Below are 24,383 nucleotides of genomic sequence, written 5' to 3'. Positions count from 1 at the left end.
AATCAACCTTCAGGTCATTGTAAGAACAGGACCCCGCACATCCTCACATGGCCCTCTTGGCGGAGAAACAAACACTCGGAGGTTTTGTTTGTTATGTGGGGCGTTCTATTCCTTAAAGTGGTCAAATGACATCCGTGGGAAATCAGTAATGGAAACTCTGGCTTTTTTTCCCTGCATGCCTGTTGTGCTCTCACCCCATTTATACTCATATTAGCCACTTTCAGGGCCCCTGCCCTTCACTTCCTCTTTCTTTATTACTCAATCTACAGAATATATTCCTTCACATGCAGAATTTTCTCACTTGGAGCATCCCATTTTGTATATTTATTTACAGTTTACTATGCACTAAAAGTATATAGTTTGGTGGTTAGGGGAAATACATACATTTTAGTTTGTTATTACACTACCATTTAGAAGTTTAAAGTTGCCAGTTTCAAAAGGTTATTACGACTTTACAAAATTTACAATTCTGACTTTTTTTTAAAGCTATTCTGAAATAAAAAGCAATCGGGAGTTATAAAGTCAGAATTGCAAGGTATAAATTCGCAATTCTGAGAAATGAAGTCTGAATTTACAGTTTATATCTCACAATTCTGACTTTAAGAATTTTTTCTCAGAATTGTGTGATATAAACTCACAATTGCGAGTTACAAAGACAGAATTGCGATTTTTGACTTTTTCCTCACAATTGCACGAAATATACTTACAAGTGCAAGATAAAGACTCAGAAAGCAATTCTGACTTTGCTCTCTATTGCGAGTTCATACCTTACAATTTTGACTTTTTTTCATGCAATTCTGTCTTTTTTCTCAGAATTGTGATACCTAAACTTACAACTGTTATAAAGCTGTAAGTTATAGTTATAAAGTCCCATTCTGAGGGAAAAAAAGACTGATATGTTCTCAGAATTATGAGTTTATATCTCACAATTCGGACTTCATGAGTCGCAATTGTGTGCTATAAAGTCATAACTGTGAGATATAAACTCGCAATTCTGAGAAAAAAAGGCACAATTGCGAGGTACAAATGTGCAATTCTGACTTTTTTCTAGGAATTACGACTATATTTTTGCAAGTTTATATCTTGCAATTCTGACTGTTACGCATGAGTTATAGAAGAACTCCAAGATATCAACTCACAATTCTGAGAAAAGTCACAATTGCGAGAAAAACGTACAATTCTGAGGAAAAAAGACCTTTTTTTAAAGTCAGAACTTTTATGCAAGACAAACTCGCAATTCTAAGAAAAAAATAGAATTGTGAGTTTAAATCTTGCAATTCTGACAATTCTGATTTCTAGGAATTTCAACTTTATTTCTCAGAATTGCAACTTTATCTTGCAACTCAGATATTATGACTCACAATTTCAAGTTTATATCATGAAATTCCAACTTCCCTTCTCAGAATTCAGAGTTTATATCTCACAGTTCTGACTTTATGATTCGCAACTGTGTCAAAGTCAGAATTGCAAGATATAAACTCGCAATTCTAAGAAAAAAGTCACAATTACAAGACATAAACTTGCAATTCTGAGAAAAAAAAGTTAGAATTTATAGTTTATCTCACAATTTCTACTTTGTTTATAGGAATTGTAACTTTATTTCTCAGAATTGCGAGTTTTGTAAGATATTTGAGATTTAAAAAAAAAAAAAAAAAAAAAAAAAAAAAAAAAAAAAATCACAATTACCTTTTTTTTTTTTCCAGTGGCAGAATTGGGCTTCCATAATATTGTGAAATATTACCATTTTAAAATAACATTTTGTTTTATCATTTTAACATGGAATTACATTTTAATGCATCTTTGCTGAATAAAAGTATTTTTCCTTTTTAAAATATGCTAGACATACCACATCAGGAAAACGCATCCTAATACCTTACAATAACTTAAAACCTGCTGTACAAAGGGCAATTACGCATCCATAAAGGAACACTTCAAAAATCCATCAGAAATAGTAGAACAGATCACCTACCACCTTTTTAAGGATGACATTATTATCCAGGATGCATAAATTCTAATCTGGCAGGGTGGATAGTAAGCAAACAGTGTGCTAATTGTATAGTAAACATTTCAAGGTTGAAACACTGGGACAACATTAAACAATGCAAGCGAAATTTTTAAATAGATTTTATCTTTTTTCTTTTTTGAATGGGAAGTATGAGCATGTTGCCCGGCACGTGTTCCGCCCACCGCTGACGACTCAGAGATGAGTCATAGTCCAGTCACTGGACTCCTCTATGTTCGCCTCCTCTGGATCTCCTGCCAGCGCTTTGGAAAAATCAATTATCCCATGCACAAACAAATCAATTTTCAATCCCTTTTGTTCTCCACCACAATCATCTGTCCACATCATTTATTTGAAATTGGATCTTGGTAAGGACTTAATGATGTGGGCGAAAGGCATTTTAATTCAAATTATGTGTAATGAGACTTATGAAAATGTTTGGTTTTTGTACTTAGTCAATCCGTTCCCACCTCCTCTACTTCTCTTTTTCTCTCTCTCTCTCTCTCTCTCTCTCTCTCACTTTCTGCCCCTCCCTCCTTCTCTCCGCCTACTCTGTCACAGACCTATTTATACTCTCACACCAGGACAGGTCTATTTGTAGAAACGGTTGTGCTGGGCAGAGGACGGTACAGAGGGACCAAAGATCAAAGCTATGAACTTTGATAGGCATGCTATTCTTCAACAAAATAAATCCACTGGCCAGAGTTGTGGTTAAGAAAAGACAAAGAGGAGATCCTGAGTGTGATGAATGAACTTTAAAACCTTCTTCTTGTTGGGTTTAAATGGTGGAGTTAGAATTCAAAACATACTTCCTATTTCTGTTCTAGTTGACAATTAAAATAAATGAACTTTTTACCTCTAAAAGGCTGTTGTTTGCTTTTTTATGTTCCTACTTTCACTTTTTGTATTTGTGCAAGACTTAAAGGAACAGTTCACCCAAAAATTGACAAAAATTTCTTTCTTCAGTGTAACACAGGAAGGGAAATTCTATAGAATGTTCTGGTTGCTCTTTCTTATGCAAAAACAGTCAATGTGGACTGGAACTTTCAAGCATCAAAAAAAACACAAAAACACCCAAAAAGCATAATAAAAGCCATGTGATATGTTTGTGTATCAAACAAACCTATTTGATGTTATGGTTTACTTGCAAAATTCCTCTAAAATGGACTGTTGATTGTTGTGGCAGGATCAGTGAATTAAACTCGAGAACTGAATCAGTTCAATTTGTGAATGAATCATTCAAACTGTAAACTGTTTGTGAACTGGATCAGTCAATTCACTGAAAGGATTTGACTCACAAAAACAATTTGTTCACAAACTGGATTGCTCTGATGAACATGGGAGCAAGTTCTTTGGTGGATGTTGGGATTTTCTATAAACAATAAATTAAATTGTTGGTCTGTTCCTTACAGATAGCTACTGAATGACTTCAGAAGACTTAGAATAAAGGGCCATATAACTTTCACATGAATGATTCACAAACCTGCACAAAGTTCCAATATAATGATTTGCGAACCCACTCGTTAAGTTTCGATCTAAATCAAATGATTCACAATTCGTGCTTTGAAGTACCAATTTAATGATTTATGAACCCGCTCTGAAGTCCCGATCTGAATCAAATGATTCACAAACCCGATCTGAAGTCCTGATCTGAATCAAATGATTCATGAACATGCTCTAAAGTTCAGATTTAATGACTCGCGAACCCGCTTTGAAAGTCCCAATCTGAGTCAAATGATTCGCAAACCCGCTCTAAAGTCCCAATCTGAATCAAGTGATTCACGATCTGCGTTTCAGAGTTCTCTATATATCAACAACTTGTGAACCCGCCCTGAAGTCTGATTCGCGCAACGTGATTTAAAGTTCTGATCTAAATCAGATGATTCACAAACCCACACCAAAGTTTCGATCTAATGATTCACCCACCCCCTCCGAAGACCCGATCTGAATCATCACCAAAGTTACGATCGAATGATTCACGAACCTGCTCCGAAGACCTGATCTGAATCAAATGATTCACAAACCTGCTCCAAAGTTCTAATCTAATGATTCGTTAACCAGCTCCGAAGTCCAAATCTGAATCAAATGATTCAAGCGCCGAAGTTCTGATTTAAATCAACAACTTGTGAAACTGCTCCGAAGTCTGATTCACGGAACATGATTTAAAACCCTGATCGAAATCAGATGATTCACGAACCCACACCAAAGTTTCAATCAAATGATTCACCAACCCGCTTCAAATTTCTGATCTAATGATTTGTTAACCCGCTCCAAAGTCTTGATTTAAATCAATGACTCACAAAACCGCTCTGAAGTCCGAATCGCAGAGAATTCAGGAATATTTTCCAGGCCTTAAATTTCAAAAAGTGTACGAACCGTTTCACCTTTTTATATTTTTGTTAAGCCCCAATTTTCTATTAACCGCTATTCTGAACAAAATTAATAATCTTCAGAAATGCACTTTGTGTTCAACATCAGAGAAACATTTTTGGATTGCCTATCCCTTTAAGACTGACCCTGTGAATATGTTCACAGAAAAAAATATAACACAATGGCAATAAGTCCTTCTTTGTTTACTAATGTGTCAGGCCCTTGAGCAATAGGAGTGGTGAGAAAAACCTGACGCTGGGAAAAGGCCCAAAGCATCATGGTAAGTGGAAGATGATGGCTGTTGCGTGAACAAACTGGAACAATTTTACTTTTACAAGACCTGCAGAGGGAAGCAGAGGGACTTACGGGACGCCCATGAGACGTGATATTTGGAAGGCAGTACATAGCGGAGGGAGGTGTATGATAGAGGCGAAAAAAAAACAGAGGGTAAGCTGAGAGTGTGTGATGTCAGAACAGAAGAATGTAATGTGGGTGTTAAACAGTCAGCACAGGACTGGGGACAGCAAGAGAGAGAGAGCGAGAGGTAAAGACGGGGGAAACCCATCACTGTCACAACACGATGTAGTAATCAATGTTGTGATATAACTAAACAAGGTCACTGTGGCAACATGCAAGTCAGGAAGTCGTATGTTGACTGAGAGAGTGAAGCTGACTGTTTTATCTCTTTCGTTTCCTCTCATCCCTTCTTCATCAGGGCTTTTTGAGTCATACAGTACCTCACATGGTGGTGTGAGCGTCTGCTTGCTCCACCGAACAGGACTTGTACATATCCAGACAACCTGGAGACTCTACAATGATGTGTTTTCTGGAAAAGAAAAAAGTTCCTTTCCAAAAACACAAAACCGGGCTCAAGTCCATGGCAAATGAATCATTCAAATGCTTAGGAAAACCCATGGATTCAGTGTTCGTTATATAAAAGGATGCATATTTTTCCACTTAAACCCATATACCAAAAAAGTTCACAGATATGTTTTTATCTATATTCAAAATATGCCAATAAGGTTTTTAATATGTATGTAAATTACTTGAATTTACTCATATATGTTATCTAAACATCATTAAAAAAACATATTTATAACATGTATTTGACATGTATTCGAAATCTTTTTATCATATATCTAAAATAAAAACTGCCATACGGGGCAAAAGCTGGCATTTCCATGAGGATTTCATGAAGAAATAATCCATCAATACTTTCAAACAGAGGCGAAATGATGTATGAAGCAAGAAATCTCCAGCGAAACAACATTAATCACATTTTTCTATCTCTCTTTCTAGTTCTAGTGGGTGGAGCAACATGTTTGGAGGCGGGAACTAGAACCACTAGAGCCACACCCACTTTTTCCACAGCCAACAGGTTAAGAGGGAGGAGGAGGAGAAGAAAGGACAAGCATTACCTCATCCCAGCCTTAATTTTTCTCACCAGAGGTGTTGCAATAAGGTACAAGTGGACAAGACTGCACTCGTCAGAGGAACTCCAAATATCCTACTCGTGCAAAAGTCCTGTTCCCAACCCCCAAGTGGGCCTGCTTTTTTCCAGGACTGGTCTGAAAGAACAGCAGCGCACAGCGCCGCTGCTTAGGCCCAGCTGGATCTCCCATTGCTTTCATATACAGCAGCTGGGTTGGCAATGCTAGGGCCTTAAGTCTCCTCCTCCGAGACCTTAGAATACCCACAACGCCTTATAAGGGCAGGTTATGCTTCTGAGCGTGGGACAAGGGGTTCCCACAAGGGTTCCTGTCTCTATCCAATGCTGAGTGGATGGAGGATGGAACAGCGATGACACTGCCCTCTTTCTTTCTTTCTTTCTCTTTCTTTCTTTCTTTAGCTTACAACAAGCTGTTTTCAGGGAAACTGTACTGTCCAACAAAAATCCATAGAAGGAATCAAGTTATTAAAATCATATAGTATTTTGTTTAAATAAACAGCAAATTTAGCATTAGATTATAAAGCAAACTTTAGTATTAGAGGATTACATAATCTAAATGTAAAACTAAGACAAAATTTTATTAAATATACAATATAACCCAATATGATACGTGGAAGAAAATCTTTTTTTGTTTTTTGCAACTGATGTAAAAAAAAATTGATAAACAGAATAAAAATGGAAAAAATTTTGATAAAATAAAAGTTAATTTAATTTGCATATAAATGTGTCTTATCAGTGTGTAGACACAACCATCCTACAATGAAAAAAATCCATTCACTCTTTTTATTTAATCCCCCAAAAACCTAAACAGTCTTTATTATCAAGCCGCTTTGATTTTCTGAGCAGTATGACGTCATATTGACCAAGCCCCACCCACGACCGCTAACAGACTGTCCCGTATTGGCATATTCCTGCCCTCAGCCAGTTATATGTTGGCTGCTATTTTCTCCATGCTTGAGCAGTTGTAACAACAATGTCTCATAAGCAATGCAGGTGTTTTTGGATGTAAAAGTTAACATAAGAGTCTTTCTCCTGACAATGGAGACACTGAGGATGCAGTGGATTAGTTTTGTTTTTGATGGTAATGTGCCTCTGAATAAACAAAAAACAGAAGAGAGGGTGGGGTGAACAGCAGCTCATTATCATTTAAAGAGACATGCACCAAAACCATTGGCTGTGAACAGAGCTGTTTTTGACAAGGTAAAATGCATGTTGTTTTACACGGCCATTGCGGAATTTTAATCAAAAATATGTTGCAGACATTTTATGAAGACCCTAAAGAATCATACCAACTTGTGGAAAATTGGCATCTGCTGTTCCCTTTTAATATCAGCTTGCAATCAAATTGGCACCAATATATTGTGCATGCTTAGTCTAGTGTGCTCCTCAAATTGAGTATGTGTTGAAATAAGTTCTCAGATTTTTTCCTCTATATCTGCTTTGTTTTCTGATAAGTCAAGGCAGTTGAGCGGTCAATTAGAGGTGCTGATATTTAATTTTCAACACCACATCCACTGGAAATGACTTGCGTAACAATCCTTGAGGATTCTGCCAAAATACAAATGACAGGCCTTCCTGTTTTCATTGTTTTCCACTTCTTCAGAGGTCCGTGATCAAACTGTTTCTAGCAAAACACAAAGAGCAGTTGCTGATTTCAGAGTATGACGGCCTACAGTTGGCCCTCTCACCTCGAATTGTCCCACTTGAAGGAATGCGTTTTAAACAATCAGTCATTATAAATGCAATAGTCCTCTCAAGCACTGCAACTCTGCTTACACTGCTGAAGCCATCAAGCAACATTGCAAGTTTGCCAAACGTTGCTTTTCTAGTTAAAAAATAATTTACATTTTTAATTCAGCTTACTTAAGTGTTATGTTTGTTACATCAATTCAAATTCAGGAATTTGAATTTAAAAGGCATACCCAGCTCATTTTTGAATGGTGCACATCCCCTGATGTCACTAGGTCACCAGGCATCCAAGAAAGTGCGACTTATAGAGTAAAAATTTTCGGCTAATTTACTCACGCCCAAGTCATCCAAGATGTTCATGTCTTTCTTAATTTGAAAAGAAATTAAGGTTTTTGAGAAAAACATTGCAGGGTTTTTCTCCAAAATGGTGGACCAGCGAGTTGAAGGTCCAAACTGCTGTTTCAATGCAGATTCAAAGAGCTCTACATGATCCCAGCTGAGGAATAAGAGCAAAACGATCAGTCATTTTCACAAAAAAAAAACAAAAACATTTATATACTTTTTAACCACAAATGCTCATCTTGCAATAGCTCTGACTTCACGTATTACGTAATCATGTTGGAAAAGTCCAGCGTGGTTAGTTCTTCATCTGTATACTTATTCCAAAAAAAAAAAAAAAAAAAAGGTAGGGTAAAAAACTCCATCTCATTTTCTCCTCCAACTTCAAAATTGTCTGACATCGTTGTTTTACCTTTTTTAGTAAAAGCTATTTGATGCACATTTGTTTTGTAAACACTGGGTCAGTACATCCACCTACGTCACACGTCACTTTTACAATGCGATTAGTAATGTGTGAGGTTGTGCTAGTGCATTTGTATTTAAAAAGTATATCAATTAGATTTTTTTTTTGCTAGATAAAACCCTTATTCCTCTGCTGGGATCGTGTAAAGACCTTTGAAGCTGCATTGAAACTGCAAAGTGGACCTTCAACCCGCCGATCCCCATTAAAGTCCTGGAATGTTTTCCTCAAAAACCTTAATTTCTTTTCGACTGAAGAAAGAAAGACATAAACATCTTGGATGACATGGGGTGAGTAAATCATCAGTAAACATCTATTCTAAAAGTGAATTAATTCTTTAAGGAGAAACCCGAGCTGAATGGATGAAGCAAACCATTTGGAATCCCATTGTGAAACTGTTTTGCTCCCTAAGGAACATACTGAAAGGACAAGATGGCTTATTACAACATCCTGTTACAACATCTCAGCAATGACTGTGCATGACAACATCACTTCATTATCCTGCATGGCTCAAATGCAAGTCATGGGGTGAGGTTATCACATAATGTATCTGTACACACAAATGCACTGTTCAGGCACAGAACATTTGGCACGACAGCCAGCTGCTGACCAGACATGACAGTTTCATGCACAGAGTCGCCACACCCATTCATTCCACACATTACAGCCATAATTATGAAATACCAGCGGTTCCCTTAGGGAAGGGCAAAAGGACAAACAACCTTAGGCCAGTGTTAATGCTGACCCTTTGGGAGTGTATACAGACACACTCATAATAGGGATGGGCATTTTAGACATTTAGTTGTTTTAAGTACTCAGGGATGGGAGGTTTTGATATTTTTGCATCAAATGGATCCCTTAATCCACCTTTTTCTTCCAGTAAGAGTGGGCACGGCCATCTGTAAATGCTATGTGTCTGGCTTCCGGTCTCATCCGCGTCCAGCTATTTTTAGCTGTACAAGACAGCTTGTTTTGCTGTTTGATATTGCAAACTGGTGTGTCTTACCATATTATTTTAATGTATTATCTTAATTATGAACACACTGGTTTGTAGTGCAAACAGTTTTACCATTTACTGCAAGTTGTTCTTCTCATTATTTCCCTATAGCGGCCAATGAACTGGAAGTCTCACCCATAGGCTTACTTACGCATTGAGGAAAAAGGCGAATAGCATCTTGTGCACAGAGTTTCTACATTTCTTTGGTCAAAAATACAGAAACAGTAACATTACAAAATATTTGTAGAAATGTAACCATTTTCTATTTGATATTTAGATGTTATTCATTCCTGTCATGCAAAGCTGAATTTTCAGCAGCCATTACTTTAGTTTTAAGTGTCACATGATCCTTCAGAAATCATTCTTATATGCTGATTTGCCGCTCAAGAAACAATTTATGTATTTATGTTGAAAACAGTTGTGCTAATATTTTGTGTAAACTTTTTTCAGGACTCCCTGATGAATATAAAGTTCAAAAGAACCACATTTATATAAAATAGAAAGTCTTCACTGTCACTTTTGATGAATTTAATGCATCCTTACAGAAAAAAAGTATTACTTTCATGAATATTAGTAACCCTAAACTTTAAAACGGGAGTGTATGTTTATTTAAAAGTTAAAACATGGTTAAATGTGTCTAAAACCATTTCTAAATTTATCTGTGACCACGAACCACAAAACCAGTCATAAAGGTACAATTTTTGGAAATTGAGATTTATACATCATCTGAAAGCTGAATAAACAAGCTTTACATTGATCCACTGATGTATGGTTTGTTAGGATAGGACAATATTTGGCTGATAAAAATATATGAGGGTGCAAAAAAAATGTAAATATTGTGCCTTTAAAAGCTGTCCAATGTTGGCCAAGTTCTTAGCACTACTAATTAAATATTTGGATATATTTACAGTAGGAAATTTACAAAATATCTTCATGGAACATGATCTTCACTTAATATCCTAATGATTTTTGGCATAAAAGAAAAATCAATCATTTTGACCCATGCAATGCATTGTTGGCTATTGCTACAAATATACCTGTGCTACTTTATGACTGGTTTTGTGATCCAGGGTCACATTTATGGACAATTGCTAAACAATTTGATGGTCTCAATACAAAACAAATCAAATTCTACTGACATCATACATCCATTCTTTTCCAGTTAAGAAACACACACATAAGACCCTTCATTGTCTGGTAGAGCTTACAACTGCATATCTTACATAGCAAATCACTTGTTTTTTAATTGAGTCACTCTCCATGTCTGGAAACAACTGCCACGCTGGGAAATGAGGTGCTTTAATGAGGTGTAGTAGGCATGCTGATATTGAATGCTCTGAAACATGCCAGGACTGAGTTTCACACACTTGACTGCGATATCTCCAACATCAACAAGCGATAAAATTCCTAAGCATGCCCCCCTATATTAGGGTGCAAGAGCCTATGAACAGTGACTCTTCTTATTCCTCAAGTAAAACTAGTATGAGTGTACACTGAGTGCAAATACCAACCTAATCTTTTTCTCAAGGCACATCCCATTTTGCACACTTGAAGTAGTATGTTTTGCAATAAATTATGTGACATCACATCACACCTCTGAAATATGATTTCATTTATCCGGAAAACAGCATGTGCTTCAATATAGTCTAAACTGTTTCATTTGAAACAACACTGTGATTGAGTACATAGTGTAAGTGCTAGGGCTGGGTTTTTAACACAAATTTCACAATTCAATTTGATTCCAATTCATTGATTTGCGGATATATATCAACTACAGTATATGCCAAATTTTCTCAAGAGTCAGTTGGTACTACATAACTATAATACTGAGGTCAGCATTTAAAAGTTTACATCCCCCTTTCAGAATCATTAAAAAATAATAATTAATTTACCAAAATAAGAGGGATCATACAAAATGCATGTTGTTGTTTATTTAGTATGGACCTGAATAAGATATTTCACATAAAAGATGTTTATATATAGTCCACAAGAGAAAATAGACGACCCAATTAAAAAAAATTTAAATACACTTGATTCTTAATACTTTGTTGTTACCTGTATGATCCAGAGCTGTGTTTATTTTTTTTGTTTAGTGATAGTTGTTCATGAGTCTCTTGTTTGTCCTGAACAGTTAAACTGCTTGCTTCAAAAAAATCCTTCAGGTCCCACAAATTCTTTGGTTTTTCAGCATTTTTGTGTATTTGAACCCTTTCCACCAATGACTGTATGATTTGGAGATCCATTTTTTCACACTGAGGGACTCATATGCAGCTATTACCGAAGGTTCAAATGCTCACTGATGCTCCAGAAGGAAACACCATGCATTTACAGCCGGGGGTGAAAACTTTTGAAAAGAATGGACATGTGTACATTTTTTGCATAAATATCATATTTTCTTCATTTAGTACTGCCCTTCAGAGACTACAGAAGATAGCTGCATGTTTCCCAGAAGACACAATAAGTTCATTTACACGGATCTTCAAATTCAAAACGGTTTCACCCCCCCGGCACTTAATGCATAGTGTTTCCTCCAGTTTCTCCAGTTTCAGCACGAAATAAACATGAATGAACATCAGCATGCATGTTAAAAGAAACAGTACAGCTTTACATTTCACTCCACATTAAACAGCGGCAAAACAATATTTATTGTTTGAGTACTATACTAAAATGGACAGAATTTGAAATCTGAGACTTTGTATGGTATCAAAAGTAACAAAGCACAAAGCTTATTGCGATTTATTGGATGGAAGGCACGCTACAATCCATTCATTAACTGAAAACAGATTAGACTAATTGCTTTTTTTTACCCAGCCCTAGTAAGTGCACTATATTGTGACAAACTTACTTTTGTGTAAAAACAACTACATTGATTCCATCACTGATTTTCCAACCACCACCCCTATGAAGACAATATATTTGTCATAAATTCCCAACATCTCTGGATCTCTCAGGCACAATATGCATATTTCTGTGGTTTGGGTGCAAGGCCACACCTGGCCTGGACAGCATGACTTATCTTCCTGCAGTAGAGAGCCTGGTTAAAGGTTAACCCATGCCTTACGGATCTCAATGTGATTGTGAAAAGGGAAGGCAGCTCATAAAATTTTCACTTCAAAGGTCTTCGATAAAAAGACCAGTAATAAACTCTAAAACTTGATTTACCCTGAGCAGTTAACAGGATGAAGACATAAGCATGTGAAGGATGGTACCATGAACCAGATAACACACAGAATGTCTCTCCTGCTTCAAGGGCATCATGCTTCTATCTACAGTATGCAAGGGTCAAAAGGTCATTGTGTTCAGAAAGAAACCAGAGTAGGGCGCCTGACTTGTTCATGCCTGTGGAATATGTGCTCAAACACAATGAAAGCCAACAGGCATGAATAACCTAATGTAAAATAACATAGGGGTACGGTGAAAAGATGCAATCACTGCTGTAATTTTATCTCAGTGCACCTCTGTATGAAGGAATGTAATGACAGTTTGTGTTATAATAATGCCTCAACTCCAGCCACAGCATTTGCCCTTGTCAGTCACGGCAGACCGTAAGCCTGAGTGAAAGGATCTCAGATGGATTACAGAATATCTCACACCATCAGGTTAATCAGTAGTCTATGTATGTGTGTCACTAAGCAAAGCAAGGATTTTAAGCTCCCAAACCACACAGTCAGCACTAGACTAGTAATATGAGTGGGTAAGCACATCTGCAATCTCAAATGACGGTCGTTCCATGCAATTTATGAAAATAAGAGAAAATGTATGACTGACTCTCTGTTAAGCAAATGTGCCTCATTTTTCTTGATAGTTCAGGTGTCTATTTAAGCCTCAAAAGTACCATGGTACTTTCACGTTTTAAAGTATGACTGTACATGAATACGTTTGGGAACAGTAAAATTTTGAATGTTTTTAAAGAAGTTTCTTCCTCATCGAGGCTGCATTTATTTGATAAAAATACAAAATATTATTGCAATTTAAAATAATAGTTTTCTATTTTAATATATTTTAAAATATAATTTATTCCAGTGCAGCAAAGCTGAATTTTCAGCATTGTACTCCAGTCTCCAGTGTCACATGATCATTCATAAACAATTCTAACATGCATATTTATAATCAATGTTGGAATTTTTTTTGGGACATGTGATAACTGTTTTCAGGATACTTTGAGGAATATAAAGTTAAAGAAAAACTGTGTTTATTCAAAATAGAAAGTTTGTGTTACAATACCATTCATTACCATTCAAAAGTTTGGGGTCAGTATTTTTTTTTTTTTTTAAAGAAATTAATACTTTCAGCAAGGATGTGTTAAATGGATAAAACGTGATAGTAAAGACTTGTATTGTTAGAAAAGATTTCTATTTTAAATAAACACTGTTCTTTTTAACTTTTTAATTATCAAAGAATCCTGAAAAACAGGTTACAAAAAAATATTAGGCAGCTTAAGTTTCAACACTGATAATAAATCAGCATATTAGAATGATTTTTAAAGGACCATGTGACACTAAATACTGGAGTAATGATGCTGAAAATTCTGTGTTGCATCACAGTAATAAATTAGTTTTTAAAGTATAATTAAATAGGAAACCAATATTAGAAGTTGCAATAATATTTCACAATATTACTGTTTTTTCTGTATTTTTGAACAAATAAATGCACCCTTGATGAGCATAAGAGAGTCCTTTAAAACATTACAAATCTTTTGAACGGCACTGTATATTTTTCAGAATTCTTTCATAAATAAAATATTCTAAATAGCAGCATGTATTTAAAACAGTTATAAGACATTTGGAATTTTACTAATGCTAAATAAGACTATTAATTTCTCCAAAAAAAAAAAATTACTGACCCTTAACTTTTGAGTTTAAGTGTCCAAATTCTTTTTTGGGCCACTGCGCATCAAAGCACCATAGTACATTTTAATGAATATTATAAACACGAATCTTGACATACCATTCAAATGAGCCATCCAATAAAATCTCAGAGCTGTAGATAAAAGGCTCTAGTCTGGCCTTTAAAATTTTTCCCTGATATGGAGCAGAATGGAATCCAAGGGCAGGGCCCTCAATGGGAAATTTCAAGTGGAAAAGCCACAGCTAAATTAAGAAAAACTGCAGATCCTACAATGAGCTCATGACTCACCACATGGCATCAAGACATTTACAGTCTCTTTCTTACTCTCTTTTCCCCCCTCCACCTCCATTCAGTTCTCACACTAGAAACTAGATTAAAACCTGCTTGGCTGTGCATACTATAAACAAATAGGCTATCAAGGCCACTCATATTCTTTTCCTCTCTATGCAAACACTTCAAACCACAACTACACCATGAATGCTTTTATCTACTGAAAAAAGTCTCTGCAATGTTGAGCAAAAGACTAAATGTTTAAGGCCAAGATGAAAGACATTTGCAAACCAGCAATGTGACGTATTTCCAAAACAGGATATTCAACGAGAACAAAAAGCAGTGTGGGACTTGAAGAGCTTGAATATTCTGACAAAAGATTGCAAAGATAAATGAACAGTTCGCCATGAAACCAGCAACATGCATTACAAAGTAAACAGGGTTAAGTAAATATAGTCTGTTACAACAAATTTACACTCAAACAGGCGCAGAACGTAACTTCATCTTAATGCACAGTAGAAAACCATTTACGTGGTTGGTTAACCCTGAGAACTTCCTGTTCTGAGCATTTCAGACACAGGTGTATCCCCTTCGAGATCTCTCTGGGACATGTTGACAGCTGGCTGGTTGACAGACCAGCAATGAGGGAAGGGCTGGGTTTGCACAGCCACATGTGTCACCAGCCCTCCCGCTTTAAACCAAATATTTCTCCACAATCTTACCATCTTCATAAACATGATGAATAGAGAGTAATTGGAAGATAAAGAAACAGACTAAACAAGAAGTCTCAACAGTCGATGCAGCATCTGTCAAATTACACTATCAGTCAAAAGTTTTTAAACAATGAGATTTTATTTAATGTATTTTAAAAAGTCTCTTCTGCTCACCAAGCCTGCATTTATGTGAAGTGCAGCAAAAACAGTAACATTTTGAAATATTTTTACTATTTAAAATAACTGCTTTCTATTTGAATATATTTTAAAATGTAATTTATTCCTGTGATCAAAGTTACATTTTCAGCATCATTACTCCAGTCTTCAGTATCACGTGATCCTTAAGAAATCATTCTAATATCTGCTATTTAAGAAACAGTAATTATAGTTATCAATTTTTTAAATATTGATGGGGGAAGAAATTATAGAAATTAGTACTTTTATTTAGCAAGGATGATTTAAATTAACCAAGTGATAAGACATTTATAAAGTAAAAAAAAAACTTACTTTTTTAGATATAGCTGTTTTTTTGTTAGATTTTGGGGCTTTTGTTACATTATTTTTCAGATAGGACAGTGCAGAGGTGACAGGAAAGTATTAGGTAGAGAGAGGGGAGGGGGATCAGCAAAAGACCTCAAGACGGGAATCGAACTCGGGTCGCCATAAGCGCAGTTGTGCTGTATATGTCCACAAGACCTCCACATGACCACAAGGCTATCAATGCAGACATAATATATGTTTTTTGAGCAGCAAATCAGAATATTAGAATGATTTCTGAAGGATCACGTGACTGGAGTAATGATGCTAAAAATTCAGCTTTGAAATCACAGGAATAAATTACATTTTAAAACACATTCAAATAGAAAGCAGTTATTTTAAATAATACAAATATTTTAAAAGGTCACTGTTTTTGCCGTACTTATCAAATAAATGATCAAATAAATGCAGGCTTGGTGACTTCTTTAAAAAAAACATTCAAAATCTTACTGTTCAAAAACTTTTGACTTGTAGTGCATGTTTCTCTGCATGATGGAAAAGTGAACACACGGCACACTTATATTGCTCACTGCTGACAGACGAAGAAACTTAATTGTCCTGGGACAGCTGGAAAATAGCTCAAGTACAAAGTCTCCCAACCTCTGACCAAAAACCAGAATCCTGCTGCTCTGAAAATATGCTCTATCCCAAAGTACCTCGCTTTGTCACAATCGACACTGCATCAAGTACAACCCCTAGTTAAAGGAATAGCTCTCCAAATTACAACAGATTTGGAGAAATTCAGCATTACATCATTTTCTCATCAATAAATCCACTGAAGTGAATGGGTGCCGTCAGGATGAGCATTCAAAGCAATCTACAAGCAATCCACACGACTCCAGCCCATCAATTAATGTCTTACGAAACAAAAATCTGTGCATTTATAAGAAACAAATCTATTGTTAAGGCATTTTAAGTTCAACATGAGAGTCTACAATCTATAATAACGCTTCTTCTCACATCAAAATGCACCAACATTTGTTTAGAACTGTTTTAGCTTGTAGACGATGCTTGATCTATGCATATCACCTTTGGATAATTGTGATCTATTATTCTAATGGCACCCATTCACTGCCAAGCAAAGGATGTAAAGCTAAGATCCAAAACTGTTCTGATTAAGAAACAAACTACATCTTGGATGGCCTGAGGGAGTCCAATTTCTGCAATTTTTCATTTTTGGATGAACTATTAATTGAATCAGTTTTGCAAGTATGTCTTAACAAAATTAGTACTTTGCAACACTACCACACTGTTGTCATACAGCTCTTGGAAAATGCACCGCACAAACAGCGTAAGCATGACTATTACGGCATTATTCATCTGCTTATGGAAGCCTAAGCAGCTGCCAGCTTTTAATTGTAGTCAATTATACTCGTTACACCATCCATGCAGTGTTACACAACGACAGATCTCTCACTGTAAGCAATCCATTTCATCTGACAGGCGCATCTTCGTTTTTGCAACACATGGAAAAAGGAATGACACGCAATGGGGGATGCGAGCGAGGACACTTGAGGACATGACCTGCCAATGACCTTAAGATGTCATCAGCCCTGTGCTGCTCAGCTGGCAGCACAGGTGAAAGAAACATCCTTTTAGATGCACCCTAACACAGTGTAGTAAAACTCATGCATTCAACACAATTTTACAGGCTTGGCATGTAAGGATGATGCTGATAGTACATTCCCAGTGGACTTTCTAATGTAATTGGATTGAGGGAGGCTAGTTTGGAATGACAGATAATTAGCAGCTGCTCTCCTTTAACTCCCCTTCTCATTCCATCCTGGAGAATCCTGGAAAAAAATGTGGTCACTCCCTAACAAATGGAGCTCCATAGCTTTAAGCTTTGGAGATGGGGGTTTGTTTGTATAACCCTCATGCATTTGAATCAAAATCTGAACAGGTCAGGGTAGTATTTTCATGAATAACATGGAGTATAGTAACAGGTGAGATCCATGTGGTCATATAAACACATGACAGTTGCTGTGTACAAACCCTAGTGAGCTGCCACGCGCCTATGACGCCCTAAAATGCTGTCTATTTAGGGAACTCACGAGTAAAAAGTGTAGGAAAGTGTGACACTTTCAGCGAAATCACTTTGTTACAAAGAATCGCTTCGAAGATGATTCTTTTACGTTATGACGTAATCACGAGGTGACGTTTTTATTATATTTTCTTTAATATAATTATTATTTCTTGTACTTTTACGATTGTTTTTAATACTCCTGTTTTATTGCGACTATGTAGTCATAGTTTATTACGTTAGAGAGGTGCTCTGACCGATTCTCGAAGAAATCGTTCAGTCCGGTTGCGTTTCATTGAAAAGATTCGACCGGTTCATCAACCGGACATCTCAAAAACGCAAGAAAACCAGTTTTAAGAAACATTATCTTGACAATCAGCACACTGACACTGACACACGTGTGAATTCATAACTCATACGTCATGACGCGTAAACTGACTTTGCGGTTTGATCCTAACTGAAATGAATGGCGTGTCAAACACTTACCTTGATTAAAGCACGCCAACTTCAAATCCTGCAACGTCCGAAGTGTAATACTGCATAAGAGAAACCCAGCAGTGATGGGAAATTTGTTCTCAAACTTGAGCTTTCCTCTGTGAAACCCACCGACGAGAATATTTACCTCAGTGGGACACTAAAAAGTCGTTTTTACAGTTGTAGTAGATGTAGTAAAGATGACTGCTGGAGATTTACGTGTGTTAAAACACAAAGAGTCATGCTCTAGTTTAAAGTGAGTACTATGTTAATGGAACATGTACTCAGTAAAGGTTTGAAGCAAATGTTACCAGCCGGCACCCGCCCGCTCTCTCGCTCTCTCTCTCTCTCTCTCTCTCTCGCTCACTCTCTCACTCACTCACTCGCACACTCTCTCTCTCTCACAAGAGACGACTACCAGGAAGTTCCCGAGCATTTCCACGACTAATAAAAATACATGTATACAACTTTAACTTTATGAGCGTTTAATGACTATTTAAAGTGCGTTTTGTTATCGAGGCTAGTCTGTTTCGTTCATTAGATTCTTTTTTATATTTAAAAGCAGAAAGGGCACAGCTCACGTTCCTCACATAAGTAAGCACACGTGCTTATTTAGAACGAATAAACTTATTTGTACGTGTCATTTTAGTTTAAAATAACTTTATGTTGATCAAATCTTGTAGTTTGAATGCTTGCCTGTGGCATTTAAGATAAGGTAGGCGTTACTCGAAAGCACGCTAGCGTTATATCGCCCTCTATTGACAATACAGAAGAAACAGCAGCACCGTCAAAGGATGCACTACAAAGAGGGCTTCAATCTTTTTCAGGGGCCCCTTGGGTGTATAGATAGATTGTAGTGTTATTTTAGGATCATTGAGAGACTATTTCTATGAGATTATGACCATATACTAATTTATTTTTTATATTTTTCATTTTCATTTCAGTTTTAGGCAAAGTTTTAGTCATTCAGCTTTGTGATTTTGACATTTTTATTTATTGTTTTGTCCATATGTGACCCTGGACCACAAAAACAGTCACAAGGGTCAGTTTTTTTTAAATTGAGATTTAAACATCATCTGAAAGCTGAATAAATAAGTTTTTCATTGATCCATTGATGTATGGTTTGTTAGGACATGGATAGGATAGGAAAATATTCGGCCAAGATACAGCTATTTGAAAATCTGGAATCTGAGGGTGCAAAATCGCTTTAAAGTTGTCCATATGAAGTTCTTAGCATTGCATATTACTAATCCAAAAGTTGTGATATAATGACAGTAGGAAATTTACAAAATATCTTCATGGAACAAGAACTTTACTTAATATCCTAATGATTTGTGGAATTAAAAAAATCGATCATTTTAACCCATACAATGTATTTTTGGCTATTGCTACAAATATACCCATGCTACTTATGACTGGTTTTGTGGTCCAGGGTCACATATAGTTTATTTAAATTTTTTATTCAGTTTTATATATACTTATTTTAGTAGGCTACATCAAACTAAACTAAATGAAAATGAGAAATATCAGATTGGCAACTATAACTGAAATATAAAAGTTAATTTGACTTCAAGTTATGATTTTTTAAATTAATTTAGTTAACTATAATAATCTGGATAGATTAAGAAGCAGGTGCTATATTCGGTATGACCTATAGATCTGCTAAATAAAAGTATTAATTTCTATAAAAAAAAATGTGCTCCACTGTTTTAAATACTGCTAATAACGATAAATGTTTCTTGAACAAAAAAATCTGCATATTAGAATGATTTCTGAAGGATCATGTGACACTGAAGACTGGAGTAATGACGCTGAAAATTTTGCTTTGAAACCACAGGAATAAATTACATTTTAAAATATATTCAAATAGAAAGCAGTTATTTTAAATAGTAAAAATATTTCACAATATTACTGCTTTTGCTGTATTTTGGATTAAATAAATGCAGGCTTGGTGAGCAGAAGTCGTCTTACTGTTCAAAAACTTTTGACTGGATGTGTACATTAATGTGTTACTGCATATTATTAAGATTAAGATTAATCTTTAATAATATGCAGATTAATATACTTAATGCATTTTACTGAGTGAGGCAATAAATTATGTTATTAACTTTATATATTCAATTTTTTTTTTTTACAAAAATTAATTTGACACTGACCACTTAAGGGGTGAAGACCCCCTGTTGAAAGCCCCTACACAAAATAATCTAAAAACTGTACTAAAAATATTTTCATTCATTCTTTCAGATTTTATTTGACTGGGCCAAAAAGTACCCATTGTGACTTAAAGTCACAGAATCACACCCATTCATTCTGCGCATCTCTTTTTTCAACCCACACACACACTGTGAGGCACGGTTTGTGAAAGGACAACTGTGTCTAAACATTTCACTGCATCAATAAACACTGCTGAAACAAAATCCCCCAAGTCAAGGTGACCTCATGCCTGATAATACATCCATGTGAAGTGCAGTGTCATCCAGTAGCCAGAGGGTGGGGTGATCGATTCTGCCCTTGTTCAACCACCAAATGCACATTAAGCACCGGCTGAACGGAGAGGAAAGGTTGTATCCTGTTGACAAGGCAAAGTCGGACAGACAGGCTGTACTAAAGGGTGTATCCGTGTCTCCTATCACCGGTCGAGTGGAAATGGGCATTACAGTTACTGTTCCTGCCTTTATCAGTTATTTAATAATAGTACAGCGTTTTTCGTTCTTATTAATGCATCTCCCTCTCTTTTTCCATCTCAAACTCGCTCATACGCAAACACGCCCAGCAAGGATGACATGACCTTGCCAGAAAGTCAGGAAAACTACGCCGTTCCGGAATTTTCAGCATCATTTCCTGATCCAAGTAGCATTCCATTTCAACCGCTAATAAATGGATAAACTGAAGTGGTTCTCAAACTAAAAAAAACTTTTGGTTAACAAAATATGCGCAAACAGATTCTTATCAACTAGATTCCAGCATTAGACTAAACGAGCCATGAAGAAAGTTCTTCAAACAGAACAAAACAAGTCAGAAAACAGTTTTCCATGAAAATAAGAAGAAAACACTGCATTTTTTCAGTTAAAAGGGCGTGAGCGCTTTTGCTTCTTGCCAACCAGACTAAAAACATTTATACCATCCATAAGAAAATTCAAACTTCTGTCAGACTTAATGCTAATTTTCCTTGCACACAGACGGTTTTTAGTGTACACGTACATTCCTTGGACTGTATTTTTATTAAACAGCAATCCAGAGCCATCCCTCATTATACGGTTGAAGGAAAAGCCTCTTAGAGATGCAAAATATCGACTACGTATTCCAAAAGCCATCTATTTACTGCTACTGCTTTCTATGTTTTTTCATACAGTTTTGCGTTGGTCATTAGAGTATCAAGTATTGTAGAAATAAAACTGTAGCCTGGTATTCATTCAAAAGCTACTCATAATCCAAACCATAATCAACACCAGGCATATTCATTATACTATCATTTGCAGTGGTTGCTTTTATTATAAACAAGCATATGCTGACAATCAAGATCTTGCTTACAGCATGGAAAATTCTAATGTGGGTATGCAAATCTATGGCACGCTTGGTTGAGCCTAAAAAAATCCTGACAACTATTACAGTAATTTGTTAAGAAATGGAGTGCAAAAGAGTTTATGCAAGACTGTACTTACATTCATTTTACATGCATTCATTTATAGCTAAAGTGACTTACCTTAGTGCAGCTTTGGCAGTAAAACTCTCCATTTTTCCCTGGAGGCAGTATGATTTCTCCTGTGGGTATCAACTGGATTTTCAACTCCATCATGTTGTGTCTCTGACTTTGTATGAGTGTCTTTCCTCGCTAGCAGTCACTCTGCTCTGTGTGAGGGGCGCTTCAACCCTCACTGGTGCTTCTGCTCTGTTGGATACAGGAGAAAGAGGGACAACAAGAATACAAACAGTGAAAGTTAACAGAATACAAACAGTGTTAAGTGTTGTAGAATTTACCTGTCGCCAAATAGAGAGTCAGTGCGAGATAGTGTAGATGTGTGAAGGGTGTCCAAGGTTCGTCTCACAGCCAGATGTGCAGTATAATTAAAGATTCCTGACGCTGAGCTGCTCTGAGTGTTGAGAGTCTGCCGTCAGGGCTTCCTCTAGGTTCCAGCATCCTGTCCTCGACATTCCCAAGGTAAACACCGGAGGAGCCCACTCCGTTTCCCCTGCACATACTTGAATCAGATACGCTGCCACACGCTTCTAAAAAAAGAGTAACTTTCCTTTGTATTTTGATGATGACAGGTTAAAGGAAATATCATTTTGAAAGACTTGTTATGTGGGGTTGGATGTAACATGGCTTGACAGACAGGTGGTGAAGTCCTAAAACAAACAATCCACTGACCTTCAGCTTGAAAATTTTGACCTCAGCCTTCCTTTGGGCACTTTTAAGTATATAATTCCTAAAAATGTGATTGTCTGTTAAATGTGCTTGTGAAAATCTAGCTTGTTGGAGGGAAATGGCAGAGACTCACATCCTCTGACCCGTGACATTCATGATTTCTGGGCATCAACAGGAAAGAGTGGCCTTGGCATCCCAAAGCACAGTTTAATCTAAATTTGGGTAAAGACACACATCTCTGTGAGCATAGCATTTAGCGAGTTACATAAACCTGATCTATTAAGGCTTTAAATGATGACAGTTTAATGACTCCAGTTGTCTTGTGTGCTTTGAACACTGAAAACAACAGATGGTCAGCATAAGAGCAAAGAGAAATGACAAGCTGAATGAAAGATATCCATCAAACGCAGATGAACTGCAGCAGGTTTACTGGCGTTATGATATCCTGTTTGTAAAAGAAAAGTCGTGGAATCATTTGAGGTGTGGTAGATAAGTATGGGTGAAGGGCAGGACAAAGATAATGGATAACTCTGGTTGTTTTGATATGGTAAACAGTACTGCATGAGTTATGTAAGACGCCATTTAGAATAGCTCTCTCGAATGCGACTGCCAACAACTAGGCTGTTTTAGAGGAAAAGGAAGCATCACATATTTCAGTGGCATCCTATTTCCTCTGCCTTGCTACTTATTCTTTTACAACTTTATATGGAGTATTTCTCCAGTCTCTAAAGTATTATTCTTAAAAGTTATAGTTTTTCTTGTGACATATAAATCTGAACAATAAAATTAACAAATACAACTCTCAATGTGTTGTTCTCTCACACAACACAACAGTACCCTTTCCTGTTTCCTTAAAATGTGGCCATGGTATTGGTTGATTTGCAAAGAGACTGGAACATATCTGTTTTGTTATATTTTACTTTTTGTTTTTTCTTTTAATTAAATATGCATTTATTTATTTGCAAGTTTTTAGTCTGATTGAATGAATGATTTTTGATAGCAATAAATGCAACAGCACCACCTGCTGGGCGCGTTATGTTAAGTCTACAATTCTAAAATGCATGTGTAATATGAAGTTGATATTATATTTGTAATATATATTAATAATATATATATTTTATTTTACTTTATAAGTGTATTTAGTTTATATTTAATTATATATACATGAAGAATTCATTTGCAAAAACAACTCTGTTTTCAAACATTTTCGTAAAATTATGGGGTTTTTTTCCATTGTGCATTATGTTTTTCAATGTGCATTTCAATTAATGTCAATCAAACTGCAGTTGGGTTATTTTGATATAAAGTAAAAAACAATAATTAAAAAATGCAGCTAACTAACACAATTAAGCACAATAACAACATGTTAACATAATAAAAACATAATTTTTGAAAATGATCTGTTATCTAAATTATCTGAATTGTCTGTTTTTGAAATAAACTCTTCCTATACATATATATATATATATATATATATATATATATATATATATATATATATATATATATATATATATATATTTATAATGGTGAAAAATAAACACAATAATATATCCAGCTTGTGTAATGTTTAATAACACATTTTATGTTACACTGATATTATCCCAATATAAAATTAGTGCAATTTTCTTATCATTTGTTATGCTGATATAATACATTTGAAAAACATCAGCACATATATTTTCTATTTTACCCATTTAAACCATAAAAAAAGAATTCAAATAGTTGCAGAATTCAAATAATCCACATTTTTAATCATCAAATTAACACAATAAAATAATATTTTTTTATTCTCTAATATTGAATTAAATTGTTTTTCTTACAATTAGATAAGAAAACTTAAAA

The 24,383-nt window shown here is 35.8% G+C and overlaps 1 protein-coding gene across 2 annotated transcripts in view; it reads right to left on the bottom strand.

The window, feature by feature from the left end:
• The window catches only part of myo1cb (myosin Ic, paralog b), a 54,543-nt gene extending 32,237 nt beyond the window's left edge, over positions 1 to 22,306 (bottom strand). The window contains exons 1-2 of one of the 2 annotated variants that reach the window (XM_051129128.1): positions 22,151 to 22,306; positions 21,876 to 22,061 (exon numbers count right to left, since the gene is read on the bottom strand). In XM_051129128.1, the coding sequence (XP_050985085.1) occupies positions 21,876 to 21,968 (93 nt within the window). In that variant the 5' untranslated portion in view covers positions 21,969 to 22,061; positions 22,151 to 22,306. Of the gene's footprint in view, positions 1 to 18,184; positions 18,501 to 21,875; positions 22,062 to 22,150 lie in introns of those variants that run through there. The other variant, XM_051129130.1, reaches the window with a different exon arrangement.
• Between the last annotated feature and the right edge of the window lie 2,077 nt (positions 22,307 to 24,383).

The sequence above is a fragment of the Labeo rohita genome, chromosome 15, assembly GCF_022985175.1.
Source record: "Labeo rohita strain BAU-BD-2019 chromosome 15, IGBB_LRoh.1.0, whole genome shotgun sequence".
Classification (NCBI taxonomy): domain Eukaryota; kingdom Metazoa; phylum Chordata; class Actinopteri; order Cypriniformes; family Cyprinidae; genus Labeo; species Labeo rohita.
This window is presented reverse-complemented; position numbering and strand designations above follow the sequence as displayed.